The 14,970-nt window shown below is 38.6% G+C and overlaps 1 protein-coding gene and 1 long non-coding RNA gene across 11 annotated transcripts in view; one reads left to right on the plus strand and one right to left on the minus strand.

Moving 5' to 3' along the window:
* SEMA3D (semaphorin 3D) overlaps nucleotides 1-14,970 on the plus strand; it is a 142,718-nt gene that overhangs the window by 56,821 nt on the left and 70,927 nt on the right. For all 7 annotated transcript variants that reach the window (XM_074869848.1, XM_074869846.1, XM_074869849.1 and 4 more), the window contains one exon: nucleotides 6,502-6,662. In XM_074869848.1, the coding sequence (XP_074725949.1) occupies nucleotides 6,502-6,662 (161 nt within the window). The remainder of the gene's footprint in view (nucleotides 1-6,501; nucleotides 6,663-14,970) is intronic.
* Nucleotides 6,744-10,282, minus strand: LOC141943985 (uncharacterized). 4 transcript variants are annotated; one of them, XR_012629123.1, is made up of 4 exons: nucleotides 10,232-10,282; nucleotides 8,487-8,845; nucleotides 7,922-8,110; nucleotides 6,744-6,996 (listed from the first exon to the last, which is right to left on the minus strand). It is a non-coding gene; the product is annotated as an uncharacterized LOC141943985 (long non-coding RNA). The 4 variants fall into 4 exon arrangements; XR_012629124.1 differs by lacking the exon at nucleotides 10,232-10,282 and adding an exon at nucleotides 9,394-10,225; XR_012629125.1 differs by lacking the exon at nucleotides 10,232-10,282 and having other exon boundaries at nucleotides 7,922-8,250; nucleotides 8,487-10,225.

Genomic DNA, 14,970 nt, shown 5'->3' on the forward strand with positions numbered 1-14,970 from the left:
TAAACACAAGTGAGAATTGTTTAGTTCATGCTTTAACTGGATATATTTTTGGTGGTAAGCACCTTCCTATTTTGTTTTACAGTATTACCATTTTTGGAGATTTAAAAAACACTGAGTCAGACAAAGACAGGACTGTAGATTGGTTATAGCCACCGGCTCTGAAATAGATGAATTAAATAATCTGCAATAGTCTCAATTCTGATCTTGCAGAAGCATCTCCTTTTAAGTGAGCTTTACTGATGTGAAAGAGAATCAGGTCTCACAGCATGAGGTACTACTTTTTTTTTTCTCCCACTTTATGGGTGGAGTAGGCGTTGCAAAGTTACCTGAAGATAAGATGATCTGTCCCTTCTCAATGAAAGATGTAAAAAATATCTTCACAGTGCTGCACAGAGAGCTATTGCTTAGTTACCATTGTCTGTAATGATGTTTTGAGAAGCATAATGCATAATGCAGCTACTTTAATTACAATTTTTCTTGGTTGTAACATGCTGACAGATTTGACGTCTATCAGTAAGTATTTGCAAACACAGATGTGGGAAATGTTAAGTTTGCTGATTGCTGAAAGGCCCATAGAAGTCAGAATGCCCTCAAGTGCCTTAAATTCTGCAGCAGACTTTTCCTGAATTTGAGGCAGTATTTGAAAAAGTTCTCTTTTCAGTGTCACCTTCCTAGTCTGTAATATCCTCCTGGAGAACAGTTCAATACTAAAAGAGGAACAGAAGTGCCTAACCCCCAAATATGTGGTGGAGTACGAGGTAGTTTAGGGGACTACTCAGACAAGATTTTGATACAATATTGTGCCAACAAGAAATCATATTTTCTCTGTTCCCAGTAATCCATATCCTTTTGGAAAGGCCCTGATGTGCCATGAACATGACATTTTCCTCCAGGCCAAATAAAATTCATTGTAGAGCAATGAGAGCCACATGGTATGCACAACAAATCATCATTGTCCATGGTGAGATGCAGCTAAACAAAATATAACTTTCCTCTTGTAATATGTAGTAAAGATTAGTAGTAGACTGGAAATATTCTCTTTGCCTTTATACAAGTACATCTGGGGTCAATTGGATCTTTTAAACTCATAATACTTTAGGAATTAAGTAAATTGCTATATTCATGCTATATTGACATCTCTCTATCCCCAAAATTTAGCTGAGGATTCACACAATACCCATGTAAATCATCATGGGTATTTTCCAGCACGTGAAGAGACTTGCTCCTATCTAGAGGAAAATTATGTGACATTTGTTTTTTACTGAATATGAAAATTACAGAATTATATATATACAGCCTTTAAATTCGAAGTCCTTCAAAGGTGTCATTAGATGTAGCTGTTTTGAAACAGGTTGAGGAGTTCCCTTTTTTCCAATTTAGGCATGTTCTGTCATTACAAAAATGTCTGTGACTGACCACAAAGTCAATTCTGAGCCTCGACCAAGCAGTTCCAGATTGCTGCATGCTTACACCATGCTGGAGTCAAGGAATGACAGCGTGGGCACCACATATGTGACTTGGGGCCAAGAAGTCTAAATATGCTGTATAAATGTAAATACATATTATCAGAACAGGATGATGTTTTTTTTCATTCAAAGCCTTTATGCCGTGGTTCTGCTGCTGGAGACTATTTAAGTAAGGAATGATCATGCTCTTGTTAGCCAAGTCCACTGAGATACTTTTCTAAATGAATAAAAACCAGTCACTATTCCAGCTTCTACCACTCAGCAGTGAAACATTAACCCAGAAAAGGAGTTTGGTGGATATTCATTTAGTCACCAGACTGGAAAAAAATATTTAATTTTCAGTAAAACAGCAAATACACACTGTAAGCTGAGTGCTGAACATGTACTCATGAAAGACCATCTCTGTAACTAACTTTGTTTCTGTGCATTGTGAGAATGCTGTTTCTATATTAACCTGCCTACGGAGATGCAGCGATTCAAATCAACAGCTTTCTCTAAGCTCTAAGCCTTAAAACCATTGGACAAATGTGCTTTTCGTAGTAAATTTTTCCAGTGTAATATCCTTGGTGATATTAAATATATCTCACTGTGAAGGGAAATTTCAACCCATAAGATTGGATTGTTTTGCTTTTATGGAGTGAGAACAATGATTAATTTGGCTGTAATTTAATCAGTTCTCTGTTAATGTTTACTTGACAAATTTTATTGGGTCATGTTTCAGTTTTAATCTTACCAGTGGCCATGTTCAGAGTCTTATTTACAAGGCCTGATACTTCACCATTTTGCAGCTTGTGTTGTCATTTGCATCAGTAAGAAATCAGTATGCAATGCTGTCACTTCAATCTGGAACATTTTACAGATGTTTTCCTTATGATGCCGTGAAACAAATGACTGTACAAGGCACAAGGCAGGGCTCATTCCCACTTGGGTGTTTCAGTCATGAGACAGCTTTTCCTCCCCATTGTAACTGTCCTTGGTGGTTATTTACTGAGAAATACTAGAAGTGTTAAGTGATAGATAACAAATGTTCTTTTGGGATGGTCACTACAGAGATCATTCCTTCCAAATAAGAAAGAAATGGGAAGTGGAGAGCAGCCTCTGTTGTCTCCTTTCAGTTATGTAGAGAATCAGGTCTGCACATTTTGGCATGTGACACACTTGCAATGGACTGCATGAATCTAAGCAATGGAAGTGCTTTAGAGCATTTGTACAAATGTATCATTTATCCTTGCTCAGATCAAATTCCTATGGCTGAAAATGAGAAGGAATTTTCCTTCATATTCTGCATCTTAGTTACCCATGTCCCACAGGCAAGTACTGTTATATGACTGGAAGCTTGTCATCAGAAGAGATTTAAAAGTAACAGAGGGTGATATGGATTGCTGAAATACAGTAGCCTGTGAATTTCATGACTCTCTCCTGTTAATGCCCATCAATGTCTAATTACTAGATATTGTGATCCTGTATCCCTCTTCTTCCCTCCATTCTGTGTACTCATCGGGACATAGAACTGTTAAATAGGGACTTAATCTAGACTGCAGAATTTATAAAGCATTAATTATTATATACAGTGGATCAGAAAATCTAGTAATGCAGCCAGCTTTTATGGGTGGAGAAGAGAAAGACAATTACTCAGAAATAATGTACTCCAGCAATGCTCAGCTGATAAACAGTACTTTAGAGATCAGCAAGAAAAATTTGAGTAGCCCAAGGGAGCTAAAACCTCCTGCTGTGCTGTGACCATCATCAGAGAACCCTTTCCCAATAAACAGCTCCATCATATCCAGTACCAAGAATTTCCAGTTAGAAAAAGCAATGGAGGAGGTTTGTACAAAGTATGACGTCTAATGAAGACACATCTACATCACACACAAAAAATGTATGTGTGTAACAGAGAACCCAGTAACAACAAGTGTCAGGAAGAACACACCTTTATTTCTTATTGGGTAAAAACACACTAGTGAAGTTTAGAGGGCTTTTCTTTTTCCTTTTTAAAATTTGCATTTATTTATTACGCTTGCTTGGCTATTCTTCAGCCAGGCTATTCATCAGCCATCTCTAGTGTAAGAAATAGTTTGGATAGGACTTAGGTTTTTATAGTACCATGCTAACCATACATTGTTCCTAAGTGATCTTGCTGTCAATTAATAAGCAGGCCTTTTAAAGTGTTACTAGTTTAAAAAAAAACCCCAAACACTTGACATCTTTGTCTTCACAAAACTTATGTGAGAAAGGACAGTGCTGGTGTAAAGCAGTGTAGTGCTTAACGTTGGGTTTAATATATCAATGTGAAGTAAGATTTTTTTCTAAGTATTGCCAAATAAATCTCACCTAGGGGAATAGGAGCTGCAATACAAGACAATTTGTTTTCAGACTGTACTGTAACAACATTCAGCAGTGAGCCAGACAAAACCACACGAGCTTAAGTAGAAGCGACTGAGCCAAAAAATAATTGTTGTAATTATATACCAGGTAGTCAGATTAATAATTATAAGATATTTTTTCTCCCACAGTGCTGTTTATTAGCCAGCAACAGTACGTAATCTTTGCTTTGCCTGTCACATGTTATGTGAGAGACCTTGGAAAAAAAAGTTTGTTTTTTTTTTTCTTTTTATTTCATTCAGGAGTTACTTTGCAAAACTCTGGTCCTGATTTTTATCATGATCAGGAAGTGTAAATAACTTGTGCTATAAGTCTGGCTTCTCTAGCAGGAAGGCTACAGTGTCCCTCCAGTGCCAAGAAGGTGGAAATACTTTTAATTTTATGTTCAATTAAATACAGTATTTGCCTTTCTATCCAAAGATTTCTGAATAGTTTAGCTTGGAGAGTTTGCTTGTGGAAGAAGTGATTCACATGTTTATTTTTGTTCTCCCCAAATTAATGACTACCCGACAAGACTAAACTGTCATTGTGCTCTTTTCTATACGTTGTTTGTGTCCTCATCCAGAATTACGTCCACAGAGTATTCATTAAGCAAAAGGCTACAGAGTTTTAACTTTTACAGCCTTTTAGCCTTTTTACAGGCGAAGCATAAATTCTTTCATTAGTTTCATAGAGAAACATGTCTTAATTACCTTTTGGAAAAGATTGGAAGCCACTATTAAATCACAGTAAAACTTAAGTGTCAAATTTGTGCTTTAATAGGGAAAACTTCCTCTGCAGAGAGGGCAAGGATGCAGGAACAGCTACCCATTGCCACCTCTGTAAGGAAAGCAAAGACGTCAGGATCTTAGAGGTGTTGCTACTGGATGCTCCCCTTAATATGCCTCTGTATTGCCTTAATTTCAGTACTATGCCCTAGGGATATACTTCTGCTCGATGGCTGTTGATTCAGATCTCAATTCTCAATTGAAATGATAGTAATTGAAAATCTATTTGTAGCAATTCTCTATAATGCCACTATAACTTAATATTAGACAATGGACAAATTGAACTTTATATCAAACATTCTGTACACCTTGTGGTTGTTACCTCCTTCCAGTTCTTATCAACGTTATATATGGCTTAACATCCAAGTGGAAATTAGTTATGAGTGGTGTCCCTCGAGGGTCCATACTGGGACCAATGCTATTTTACATCTTCACCAGTGACATAGTGGGATTGACTGGACTCTCACCAAGTTTGTGGATGACACCAAGCTGAGAGGTGTGGTTGATGCGCTTGAGAGAAGGGATGTCATCCTCATTTAATTAGACTAAATGATCTTTCAAAGTCCCTTGACAGACTGAAGCAATGAACCCATGTGAACCTCATGAAGTTCAACAAGGCCAAGTGCAAGATCCTGCACCTGGGTTGGGGCAATCCTCAATATCAATACAGCCTGGGTGATCAGATTGAAAGCCACCCTGCAGAGAAGGACATGGGGATACTCGTGGCTGAAACATTGGATATGAGCTAGCAATGTTTGCTTGCAACCCAGAAAGTCAGTCATATCCTGGACTGTACCAAAAGAAGCATGGCCAGCAGGTTGAGGGAGGTGATTCTGCCCCTGTACTCCACTCTCATGAGACCCTAGCTGCAGTACTGCATCGAGCTCTGGGGTCCCCAGTACAAGAAAGACATGGACCTGCTCGAGTACGTCCAGAGGAGGGCCATGAAAATGATCAGAGGGCTGGAACACTGCTCCTATGTAGAAAGGCTGGTAGAGTTGGGATTGTTCTGCCTGGATAAGAGAAGACTGGGGAGACCTTATTTGTGGCCTTTCAATATAAAAAAGAAGCTTATTTATAAGAAAGATGGAGAAAGACTTTTTACTAGGGCCTCTAGTGACAGGACAAGGGGCAGCAGTTTTAAACTGAATGTAGACTAAAATTGAACATAAGGAAGAAATTTCTTATTATGAGGGTGGTGAGGCACTGGCACAGGTTGCCCAGTGAAGTTGAGGATGTCCCATCCCTGGAAGTGTTCAAGGCCAGGTTGGACAGGGCTCTGAGCAACTTGATCTAGTGAAAGATGTCCCTGCCCATGACAGAGGGGTTGGACTGGATGATCTTCAAATGTTCCTTCCAACTCAAACCATTCTATGAGTCTGTGGTACCTGACACATTTAACCCCTGTTTCCTGCTCCTGTGTATTCTTTGCTGGCATTGACATTCTTTTCTGCTTTATACGCAGAGCACCGAATATGTTGAGCTATTGATGCTTGATCATGTGTATCCATGAGTATGGTGATATAAACATACATTCATTTTCTTACAAAGAAGGAAAAGTACAGCCCATATTTTACAAAAAAATGTCTTTTTTTAGTTTTAATTTCTGTCAAATTTCTGTTTGCTTTATGTCATAGAGATAATTTATTAAGAAAATTTCATACAGGAAAATGTTTTGTGAAGGTAAATATTACCCAATTTGGAAGTAAAAAAACCCAAAGAAAACCAAGGTTAACAGGAACTGTATTATGGCCCTAGAAAGACACGCTCTAAGACTGCAGTTATCTCACTGGTATACTCCATGCTGGTTGCATATATTTATAAAAGACACCAATGAGTCATATGTAAACATTTTGATTATAAAGATTTTCTTCATTTTCCCACAGACTTGCTGCTTTCAAACAGCTGCATCCCATTCCTGGGCTCAACAGAAGGGCTTGATTTTCGAACCCTACTGCTAGATGAGGAGAGGGGCCGGCTGCTAATCGGGGCTAAAGACCACATCTTCCTGCTCAACTTGGTTGATTTAAACAAAAATGTAAAAAAGGTCAGTTTATTTTTCACAGAGTTCATCTCATAAGTTAAATTTTATTCCTTCTCTTTTTTTTTTTTTCTGTTTTCTTCACTGGGTAACTGGCAGAGTCATTGTGCAATGTTGTGTACCAGGACTTGATAATCTCACCTCCCATAGTTATACAGATTATCTTTAATCAATTGAATTTCTCATGCTATATGATCTCCTGTGAGACTAATGTCCTGAAAAAGGTCAAGTACCTGGAGGAGCCCTGCAGTGCATGAAAGTCACATCAAAATATCAGTAAATAGTCAAAAAGGCAGCTTGGAGAGTTTGCTTCTTAATTTCTTTGGTCGTGGTCACCCTCCTGAAATTAAAATATTTGAGAGAAGGTAACTGAATACAGCTCTTTCCTTGCTTCCTGGTATCACTGGAATTACTTTACTGTGATATTAAGCAGAGCAGAGGCAATTTAGATTGTTTAAATGATAGTAAAAATGTTAGTGGCAATTTTAATATTAACATTTATATTAATAACCAGAATTACTAGTTATAGGAGAAGCTTCCACTGGGATCTACTGTGCTCCCTGGATGATGCCCTGTGACAATGTGTTAACTCCAGATAATAAGATGTCAATTTAGTCTTCAGTTTTTCTAGCAGACACGATGAACTGGAGCTTTTGTACAATTAACTGCTACATGTAAAAACCAGATGCTTGCACAGGAACACACATGAAAACTACTTTCCTGTTTGTTCCAGATATACTACTTACTGAAGAAAATTTAAATTCTCAGCTGTGTTTGATATTTTCTTTAAGCACCAGAAGGTGGTTTTAAATTACTGTGTTCTGCTGTCAGCTCTGAAGAGGTAACTGACCCTGAATTAATACAACTGCAGAGCAGAGGCTTAGCAGGTGTAACAGGTGTAACATTTTTCCCCACATGTTTGAGTGCAACATTTGCTGTCATTGTATAGAAGAGATATGGTCCCAGGCTGAATATCTAATTTCTTATTTTGACTTTTGCAGTGTTCGATATGCCAGTTTAAAACTGAGGGTTCTGAGGGTTTCAGGAAATTTCTTCCCTGAGATGCTTTATCAAACACTTAACTTGTGTCTGCCATGTCTGTAGTTTACTCAAAAACCAGCACCTCCTCAGATTATTGCATTAATAACAGCATTATTCATATTGCAGATTTTCAGACTACAGATTGATTTCTGGCATAAGCTTTCTGTAGAAAACAAATTTTGTTTGTGTGAAAAGCAGATTTCTTTCTGTGGGATGCTGCTTACCTCCTGAGAAATGCTGAGTGCTGTCACCTCCTGTTATGTTCGGCAGGACTTGATTAGTTCAGAGATTTCTGGAGGCGGCAGCACCCTGCGTGATCCTCCCCTCTGCCCAAGCTGGTAACATTTTCCCTTTAGCCAAACCACTGCTGACCATTATGGATGTTGTGCTTTCCAAGAAGAGCAGAACACAGACTAAACCAGGAGAATCAGCATGAAATCAGACAGTGGCATTTAATATAGATATTGTAGAACAAAGACTCATTTCATATTGGAATGAAAATTTGTATTTCATAAACTGAATAGAGAATGTATGCCTGCATATCTGTGGTAACCTGAAAGAAGGGAATAAAATTCATAACCAGTGGCATATATGGACTATAGAAATTATTGTCTGCAGGTTTAAATACTTCTACTTAGTTTAACCATTCAGGTAATTTTTAACTTTTCAGACAAAACACTGAGCAAAAGTGTACTTAAATACCTAAACCTGATTGAAAACCTCTGAAAAACATTCTGATGTACTGACTTCCAAGATCTCTGTGGGCATTCAGCAACTTTTTAAACTTACCCTCTTAGGTCAATGCCCAGGTAACACAAGACAATATCACACAAGTGTTTCTCTTTGGTTCCTCTGTGCTGGTCTGGTAGAAACTTGTTTGGGGAGGGAAGAGATGAGATGAAGTTGTGCGAGAGGGTGTGTATAAATCTCAGTCACTGATGAGGTTTCTATGCTAAAGAATACTCTCCAGTAGCAGCAAAGTGTCAGAAAGTAACGTTTGCCGGCGCTGTGTTTAGACTGACCGTGGTTTGGGTTGGCGCCGGGCCAGGCGGCTCCCTTCCAGGCTTTCCCGGTGTGAGGAAACCACACATGTTGGGACTACAAGGGTCTGAAGTGTGTCCTTTGTACTCCTCTGGAGTAAGGGTTGTCTGGAAAAATAAAAAAATATCTGCTTATACGCAGTCACTAAAATGAGAAGTAATTGATTAGAATATTAAGTTTCTGCCTAAAGTGTTGTGTTTATTAATGATTTTGAGGAAGGAGGGTTAAAAGACAGCAAGTTAAGGGTGTAAGAGAGGCGTAAGAGCTTTGAAACTAGAATGCCAGATTGTGCATAGTTTGAGGTTTTCTTTCTTTAAAACAAAAGTGAACAGGAACTGTAGAATGCTCTATGCTGGGTAGATTCAGATTACTTTAAAAAAGTTCTTTGTTATATTAGGAATTACTGATACCTCAAAAATCCAAGTCAGGATCCCCAACAATTTGCTCTTGGAAAATCCTCATCTGTGGATATAATTACTTGGCAAGATTATATTGTAGAGTCTGATGCTCTATATTAAGACATTTCTGGAATAGTATTCAAAGAAACATCCAAAGCACTGTGTTCTACTCCCTTTTCTAATGTATACATATATGTAATTTAATAACTTCCTCTTTACAGCCTAATTATTTACTTAAATTAGTTAATTTAACTTACATATATTAAGTTATGGCTTTATTTCCTGGTATATTTTTCCTGATGAAATAAATCAATTGTTCTTCTGGAGTCCAAATTTCTTAAATCATTGTAATTTTTATTTAATTTATTGTGTAATTGGTTGAAAACTTCCTTAGCTGGCAGCTTGAAAAAAATCCATCCAGTTTCCAGTGCTTGCAAATCTCATTATAAAACAGTAACTACCATAGTATAATAGAAAAGTCCTCCAGGAGGACAAGACAAATGCAGAAAGCTAAACTGGTTACACTCTACAAATATCTAAAGCTTAGCAAAGGATAATCATCCTTCTGCAGCAGGGATATAATTTCTGTGAAGTTGTCCTGAATAGAAGCCTCTAGCTCCTATTGCAGGAATAGCATTATCAAGTGCAATAGTACTTTCTTGAAAGATACTTTGGTGCCTGACAAGTGTTGTAAGCTATTTGTAAACTGGAAGATTTGTGGTTCCTTCGTATGAGTAAAATAAAGATGTTCAGCAAAAGAAAGCAGAAAAGAGCAGCAACCTACATCTATCAGGGCATTGAAAATGTGAACAATAAATCTGAAGACAGCTATGGCATAACCAGTAGAAGTGCAGTGTGAAAAAAACCCCAAACAAACAAGTTTAATAGCATGAGAGGCTAGAAAGTTGGAGAAGAAATTCTATAGGAATCCTAAACTCTAGGATCCTGCTGAAAATATTACTTTGGTACATAGAATTTTCTTGTGAATTTGTCTAAAGCCTTTGTTATTTTACTTCTTAAACTAAATAAATACTAAATACAAAATGTTGTCAGCTGCGTAAGCACTTATGAAATAGCTGCAAAGAAATGGTGCACCTTTCTGTAAGTCCTGTGCTCACTAGCAGTGCAAGCAGGGTTATATGTCAGCACTATTATCACTGTGTAATCCTCAGTGTGACCCGCCCATCTCTGCAGGAATAGGAATGCTATCAAGGGCTGACAAGCTTTTGAAAAGCTGCCAACCTGCAGGAGCTGTCAGTGCTAGAAGACACAGCCACATGTGGGCCAAATAGATAAACATGTCAGATCCCCAATAGCAGCTTTGGAACAAGTTGTTTTCATCTGCCCCAGTGTGTATTGGCACAGGGTCACAAATTTCGTCGCTTGGAGCATCCTCTGTTTGTAGTTGCTACTATTTTTTTGACATTACCAGGTGCAGCTGTCTTGTGAATTATCCTTTAATGCCCTCTTGTATTGATTTTTATCTGTATTTCACAGTAAAAAATCCATATGCATGTATATATATCAGCTGGGAAAATGCTTATGAAATAGCTGTAAAGAAATTCTGCACCTTTCTGTAACTCCCGTGCTTACCAACAGTCCAAGTGGGGTTATATGTCAGCACTATTACCCTTATGCAATATCTGCAGTGTGACCCACCCATATCTGTGGGAAGGGGAACATATATACAAATATATATGCATATATATGTAAAACAACACCCTCAAGGTATAGGAGCCAAATTTTACTTCATTGCTCTGGGAAGCCTCTTGTCAGTCTATATAAGTGTGGCCTCAATTAGGACTGAAGCCAGTGGGAATTTGGCCAGTATTGAAGGGCAGCTTTGGTTCTCGCCATCAAGCCAGAGCCTTAGGAATACATACAGAGTCTGAGATGTTTACTGCAGATGTTTATTGTTTATACACAGTAAGGACCAAGATTGGTCCTTCCTAAACAAATATATGCTGCTTATTCTATAACTCAAAGGAATTTAGCTTTCTGCCTGTCAGCAGAAGCTTTAGACTGCCTGAAGGTGAAGCTTTCTTGACCTGTCAGAAGAAAAGTCTTGCCAGGAAACATCATTGAAGGCCAAAGAGTCACGTGGAGAACACTGGAGATATCTGAACTTCTGAAAGTGGGGTCATGAGGACTGGACAGTCTAGAACAAACCCAATGGAATGGGAGGAGGATGGTCATCAGTCCATCTGGGATCATGTTGGTTTGTTCTCAGTCTCTGTGATAGAAAAAGTTCTAAGAAACTCAGTGAAGTGAGGCTGAGATTCGCCAGGGGCATGATTTGACCCTCTGCACATGGGGAATTAGTTCCCAGGGGTGAATTCGTACTGATGGCCCTGCTTCTGAAACAAAGGGAATTTTTCTGGGTGTTGCAGTTCATAGGATACTCATTTCCACCTATTAGAGTATTTCCCTTCCTCCCAAAATTAATAGAAATAGAAACCATCTTGTCTATCATTTACAGTAAAACAAGACTGGTTTTATTTGGTATCCGTATAGTTTAGTGTCCTGTCCCCAAAGACAATCATCAGTGGGCAGTGAAAGAAGAGTGTAAGAAGAAGCTATAATTGTTCTTCAGGTTAGGGACTTCCAGAGACAGAGGTGATAACTTTGTGGTTGTTAGCCCTTGGAGGGCTCTTATGTTTGAGCTATTTAACTCTTGTTTTGAACCTCTGAAAACCTTTTGAAGTCCATAAAATCATTAGACAGAGTTTAGGCACCTGTGTAGACAAGGCAGAAGCTTTTCAGCAGTGTTTACAAACACAAAACAACAGACAGGGGCAAGACATGAAGAAAGTAGTATGTAACCAGAATGACAGCCATCCTAGGTGGAAGATAGTGTCTCTGTTATTTCCTTTTGCATTGTTGCCATAAGTTATGTTTCCATAAACATCCGCTATCATTTTTATATTTTACCCATGTGTTTAGGTGTAGAGAATTGCTAGTATCCTGCACTCTGAAAACATTTGCTCATACTGGGCTTTGACTTTTTCAAAGGTAGGATTTGTCTTCAGTCTGAAGTGGTAAACATGTCAGGAGCAATGCCATTTACCCTAAAAATCCTGGTGTATGGTTTCCTTTTAGGAGGAACAGACGGTAGACAGAAGTCTGCTGTGGTTACACTGTGGAAAATGAAGTGTAAAAGCACCAAAGCCTTTCAGGATTTAATCCAGTGTAAATGAAATCAGCATCTGGTCCATTTTCTTTAAGCTTTCACATATGCTCATAATGTACACGTGAAAATGCACTTCTCAGAAAACTCTTAAGTACTGAAAGCATTGGCTACTTCTTGATTGTGTTGGAGAGTGGATCACAGTTTAAGAGGAAAACTGTGTCATGTGAAGGTCTTGCTTTGTCTCAGACAGATGCAGTATAAAAAGCCCATTTGGTTCTAATAAGAGATTCTACTCTTAACAGCCACCTGCCAAATTTAAGCTACCAAAAGTCTGTGAATGTGTCATCCAAATACACAACTGTTATTTCCCTCTGATTTCCAGTGCATTTTACTCAGTTTGACAGCACTGTCAAAATAAAGAGTGCCATAGATTGACTCTGGCACCTCCTGCAGTGTTGTAAATCACTCTGAAATGGTCCTGATTTCCTCTCTTCCCCCCACTCCCCATGCCATATCAAATTATATATTTCCAAGATCCAATTTTCTGCTACTATGAAATAATTGGAGTTGGAAATTCCGGTCAAATATCTCCCTGGATGTACATTTCAGGTACAGAAATTAGTACATCAGGTGTAGGAATACTGTTGGAAGAAGGAAGGTCTGTGACAGATATAAAAGAGGTTTAAGAATACATTCCTGGCTTTTAGGGATCTCTAAGTATTTCTGATAAAACTGATAAAAAGAAAGTTAAGTGAAGAAGTCTAACTCTAAGGACAGCCTGGTTAGGTTTCAAATACAGGGAGAGCTTCAGATAAGGAACTTAGATGTATTAACTTCCTTTGTCTGCTGATGACTTCAAGATTTTGAGTTCCAAAGTACAGCAAGTACAGTGGGAGACAGTTACAAGAACTGCTTAGGGCAACCTTCCTCTTAGGATTTGTATATGAGAACAATCTGTCCAGTTCTCCAAGTTGTGGACTTTCCATACCACACACACGCATGCAACAGATGTGAGGTATTTAGAGAGCAACTGGTATACATGCATGGTATGCTAAAATCAGCTCATTTCCCCATTAATTAAAATACCCTTTGGTTTCAGCAAAATAATACCAAAAAAAGCATGAAATTCTTTCCAGTGTTTGTTGGGAAATTCAATAAGTTTCTAGTGCTCGCAGTAATTTTCAGTGAAGTGACCTGGGGTCAGTATGCAGAATTGACAAATGTCTTAGTTTTCAGGAAGCAATCAAGGAACGCCCACTCTTATGGTATTGAGGTGTGACATTTATAATATTGTCTTATGAAGCAGTGTGACAGTCTTATTGGATCCCTGTTGAATCTTTTCTCAGTGCTCCTTCATCTTACTGGTTTTCTTTGCCTTTCATTTTTCAGCTACAAATTACCAAGTTCTTCAGGAAAAAAAAAGAAAAAACCCAAGTCACATTATTGTCATTTTACTGGTGGAAAATTGAGACCTGACTGTCACATATAGTAGGGCAATAGCAAAACTGGGATTAGACTGTCTCCTCGTTTAGTGTTTTTGGATCATGTTGCCCTCTTTTACTCTACCCTCTTTATGGTCACATCGGGCTAAGTCATGAATCTTTTTTTTTTTCAGGCAGGGAAGTAGTTTCTCATGGAGGAGAGTTTCTCAGGGGGAGTATATTGCATATGCCAGCGTGGCAATGAGTTTACAGCTCAATCTGGCTTTGTTCTTTGGAAGCTATAGTTGGGACCGTCATATGGGGGATTCACTTACACCAATGAGCTTAAGCTTCTGAGTTACGGTCTGTATGATTCACAAAGCCTTAATGAGACATTCTGGTGCCCAGGAAGCTGTAATTTTATTGCATGCCTTCCCTCAAGCATCAGTATAATGAATATCTAATACACAGAATAAAACAAGGCAAGAAATCAGGCTTTCTCTTGCTGCATCAAGAAGCTGTTTAAAATCAGTGTATTTTCCTCTAAGTGATTCTACCACCTTCTATTCCTTCAAAATAGGAAGGAAGCAATCCCTTTCTTCACAGGACTCAAATTCAGTGAGTGAGTGTTACAAGACATGCTGATCAGCTGATGTCCTTCACTCCAGATACAGACACATCCTGCTGGTGCTACATGTACCACTAATAAAAACACTTTGGGGTTTCTCGTACCAGAGACTGTACTGATAGAAAAGTGCTGAAGCACGTGTGCAGCATCAAGCATGTGAGAGGCTCCAGTGAAGCTCCCAGGGCTGCTGAAAGCCGTCGACCTCAATGGGACTCTCAAGTGCTTGCTGCTGGCATGAACGTGACTATCTTGGGGACATGGAACTGGAAGGAGTCATGTTGGTCAATTGGTCTCACTCCCTGCTATCACCAGCAACTACCTCATGTAGCAGTTATTCTGTTCATAACCTTGTCCAAATCTGCAGTAAAGGGCCTTGTGGGATACTTTATGCAACTTCTTTAGCAACGTTGTTGCTATACACAAGAATCTTGTTACTCTGATGTTTCAGATTTATTTTCTGTTAAAGTCTACAATCTATATTTATTTATGACCAGTTTATACCCATTTCCACTGACTGTTTATAATTCTGGTCTTCAGAGCCCTTTGATTCTTCCTCCATAATATTACCAGTCTCCATGTGTATTAGTGATACTAACTTTGTGTCATCTGCACATGTTGTTACAGAGTGCTGGGTTTTTGCTGAGTCTACTGAAGG

The sequence above is a fragment of the Strix uralensis genome, chromosome 5 (genome assembly GCF_047716275.1).
Source record: "Strix uralensis isolate ZFMK-TIS-50842 chromosome 5, bStrUra1, whole genome shotgun sequence".
Taxonomy (NCBI): domain Eukaryota; kingdom Metazoa; phylum Chordata; class Aves; order Strigiformes; family Strigidae; genus Strix; species Strix uralensis.